The sequence below is a fragment of the Vicia villosa genome, linkage group LG1 (genome assembly GCF_029867415.1).
Source record: "Vicia villosa cultivar HV-30 ecotype Madison, WI linkage group LG1, Vvil1.0, whole genome shotgun sequence".
Taxonomy (NCBI): domain Eukaryota; kingdom Viridiplantae; phylum Streptophyta; class Magnoliopsida; order Fabales; family Fabaceae; genus Vicia; species Vicia villosa.
This window is the reverse complement of record NC_081180.1, coordinates 240,648,937-240,651,760: the sequence shown is the minus strand read 5'-3', so window position 1 is coordinate 240,651,760 and position 2,824 is coordinate 240,648,937. Positions and strand designations below refer to the sequence as shown.

At 37.9% G+C, this 2,824-nt stretch overlaps 1 protein-coding gene across 1 annotated transcript; it reads left to right on the top strand.

Annotated features, from left to right (window-relative positions):
• The first annotated feature begins 1,815 nt into the window (after window positions 1–1,815).
• On the top strand, window positions 1,816–2,370 carry LOC131597505 (uncharacterized). The gene has a single exon (XM_058870201.1). The coding sequence runs from the start codon at window positions 1,816–1,818 to the stop codon at window positions 2,368–2,370; it is 555 nt and encodes a 184-aa protein (XP_058726184.1).
• Window positions 2,371–2,824: the final 454 nt, after the last annotated feature.

The window sequence follows — 2,824 nt, the reverse complement described above, 5'->3', positions numbered from 1 at the left end:
TAATAACTATTTGGACAATTATATGTATCACAACAATGGTAGAGTGTGGATTGAATGGGATCATAATAAAGTGGATATTAGATACATGAGCAGTACTAGTCAGTTCATTCATGTGGGAGTATATGATATTAATGGCAGTTTCAAATTTTGGCTCACTGCGGTTTATGCTCACAATAAATTGAGTAAAAGGAAGAAGTTATGGAAGGACATTGAGAGAATCTGCAATAACCAGTCTGGACCTTGATGTGTGCTGGGGGATTTTAACAATGTGGCAAAGGCTCAATACAGGATTGGAGGGAGGATGGTAACTGAATCAGAGTATATTGATATGACTAATATGATGGAGAGTACTAATCTGTTTGAGATGGACAGTCTGGGGGACTACTTTACTTGGGCTAACAAACATGTGGTGGATCCTATATATTCTAGAATAGACAGAGTATTGGGTAATCCTTAATGGTTCCAGTTACACTTAGACTCTATCCTGAAGATCCTTCCCCCAAGTGTTTCTGACCATGCCCTGCTTTGTATCACCAGTTCCTGCCATCCTATTAAACCTAAAGGGCACTTTAAGTTTAATAATTTCCTTGTGGATCTGGTAGATTATGATGAGGTTGTGAGAAATAGCTGGAACAAACCTTGCAGAGGCCAACCAATGAAGGTGCTTTGGACCAAACTCACAAGATTACAATCTCAATTGAGAAGACTTGGGAAACCCTTTGCAGGAATCAAACAGGACATCCTTAAAGCTAGGAATGATTTGAAGATAGCCCAAAATGAGTTGATAACTTACAGAATGAATGTGCATATCATTGAGAAGGTTAAACTACTAGCAGAGGAGGTTATAAATTAAAGCTCAATGATACTGAAGAGAAGATGCTAATGCAAAGGGCTAAAATTGACTGGCTTAGATTGGGGGATGGCAATAATGCCTACTTCTATGCTACTCTAAAATCCAAAAACTACTCTAGAAGTATGAATTTGATCCATAATAGTGAGGGCATGTTACTAGAGTCCCAACAGGATATTGAGAGAGAAGTGATGAATCATTATGGTGGGCTGATGGGAACTGATGAGAATGCTCTCTACCATATTGATCTAGAGGCTATGAGAATGGGGAAATGTCTGAACATGGCACAGAGAGAATCATTGATAAGTGCTATCACCATACAAGAGATAGAACAAGCTCTCAAAGGCATTGGTGATACCAACGCACCTGGTATAGATGGATATGGCTCTAAATTTTTCAAAGCTAGTTGGGGGACTATCAAAGATGATGTTTTGGCTGCAGTGAAGGAATTTTTTGACACTGGTGTAATGCTAAAAGAGTTTAATAGCACTGTGGTCACTCTTATTCCTAAGAGTGAAATAGCTAAAACTGTCAAGGACTACCGGCCCATTGCTGGTTGCACTACCTTCTACAAAATCATTGCCAAAATCATGACTACAAGGTTAGATAAGGTTCTGCCTAGCATTATCAGTACCTGCCAGGAAACCTTTGTTCCTGGGCAAAGCATTCACAATCATATATTACTAGCTTATGAGCTCCTCAAAGGGTATGAAAGGAAGAAAGGTACTCCTAGAGTCATGATGCATCTTGATCTTCAAAAGGCCTATGATATGGTCAATTGGAAAGCTCTTGAGTGCATTATGAAAGAAGTTGGTATTCCTAGCGTTTTCATTAACTGGACCCTAAGGTGTGTTACTACTGCCAACTACAATTTCAACATTAATGGTAACTAAATTGCCCCTATGCAAGCTAGAAGAGGGATCAGGCAGGGTGATCCAATATCACCTCTGTTGTTTGTTATCATAATGGAATACCTCCATAGACTCACGCAGAAGATACAGAAAGATCCTACATTTAAACACCATGCCAAATGTAAGAAACTTGGTCTCACTAACTTGATTTTTGCTGATGATGTGCAACTATTTTGTAGAGGTGACCTTGGCTCAATACAAGTGATGATGAACACTCTTAGGAAGTTTACTGCCTCCACAGGGCTTAAACTTAGCCCTTCTAAATGCAAAATCTACTATGGTAGTCTGGATGAGCAGGAAAAGGATATCCTGAGGACTGCAACTAATTTTGATGAAGGTACCCTGCCTGTAAAATACCTTGGTGTTCCCCTCACCAGTAAGAAATTATCTCTCCATCACTACCTTCCTTTGATTGACAAAATTGTGAACAAGATGAAACATTGGACTACCAAACTTTTAAGCTATGCTGGTAGAGTCCAGTTGGTTAAGAGTGTATCTAGTGCCATTGCTTTCTACTTGATGCAGTGTTTCCCCCTTCCTAAAGGTGTGCTTCAAAAGATTGATGCCCATTGTAGGAGCTTTATCTGGACAAGCAGCCATACCTGTTGAAAGTATTTTTGGGTAAATATTTTCTAATATATCGTATCCACAGAGACTGAGTAATATTGTTGCCGTTCTATAGTTAACTTATAATGAGTCATGAAAAGTATTGATTTGATTATGTGATCTCGAATTGCAATTAACAAAATAAGATTTAAATGAATAAAAGCTTAAAGATTGAATGACAATGGTGAATGAATATGTTGAGTTTTAGGGTTCATCAACCTATTCATATGCAATAATCAATTAATCCACATGTGAACATTATCTAAGTTATTATCTTCATTCATCCTCAAAACTGATATTATGTCTAATGATGAATCTAGAACCACCTCTACCGGTATGATATTCGATCTCTCAGAATAACTATAAAGATAAAGGGAATGAACAACGATGATTTATGAAAACTTCTTCAAAACCTTATCTCTGAGTATTAATCAACAAGTCAATGTAAAAACCTAGG

Bases quoted from the DNA above. Each gene is read 5' to 3' on its own strand.
- LOC131597505 (XM_058870201.1), top strand. From the start codon at position 1,816: ATGGAATACCTCCATAGACTCACGCAGAAGATACAGAAAGATCCTACA.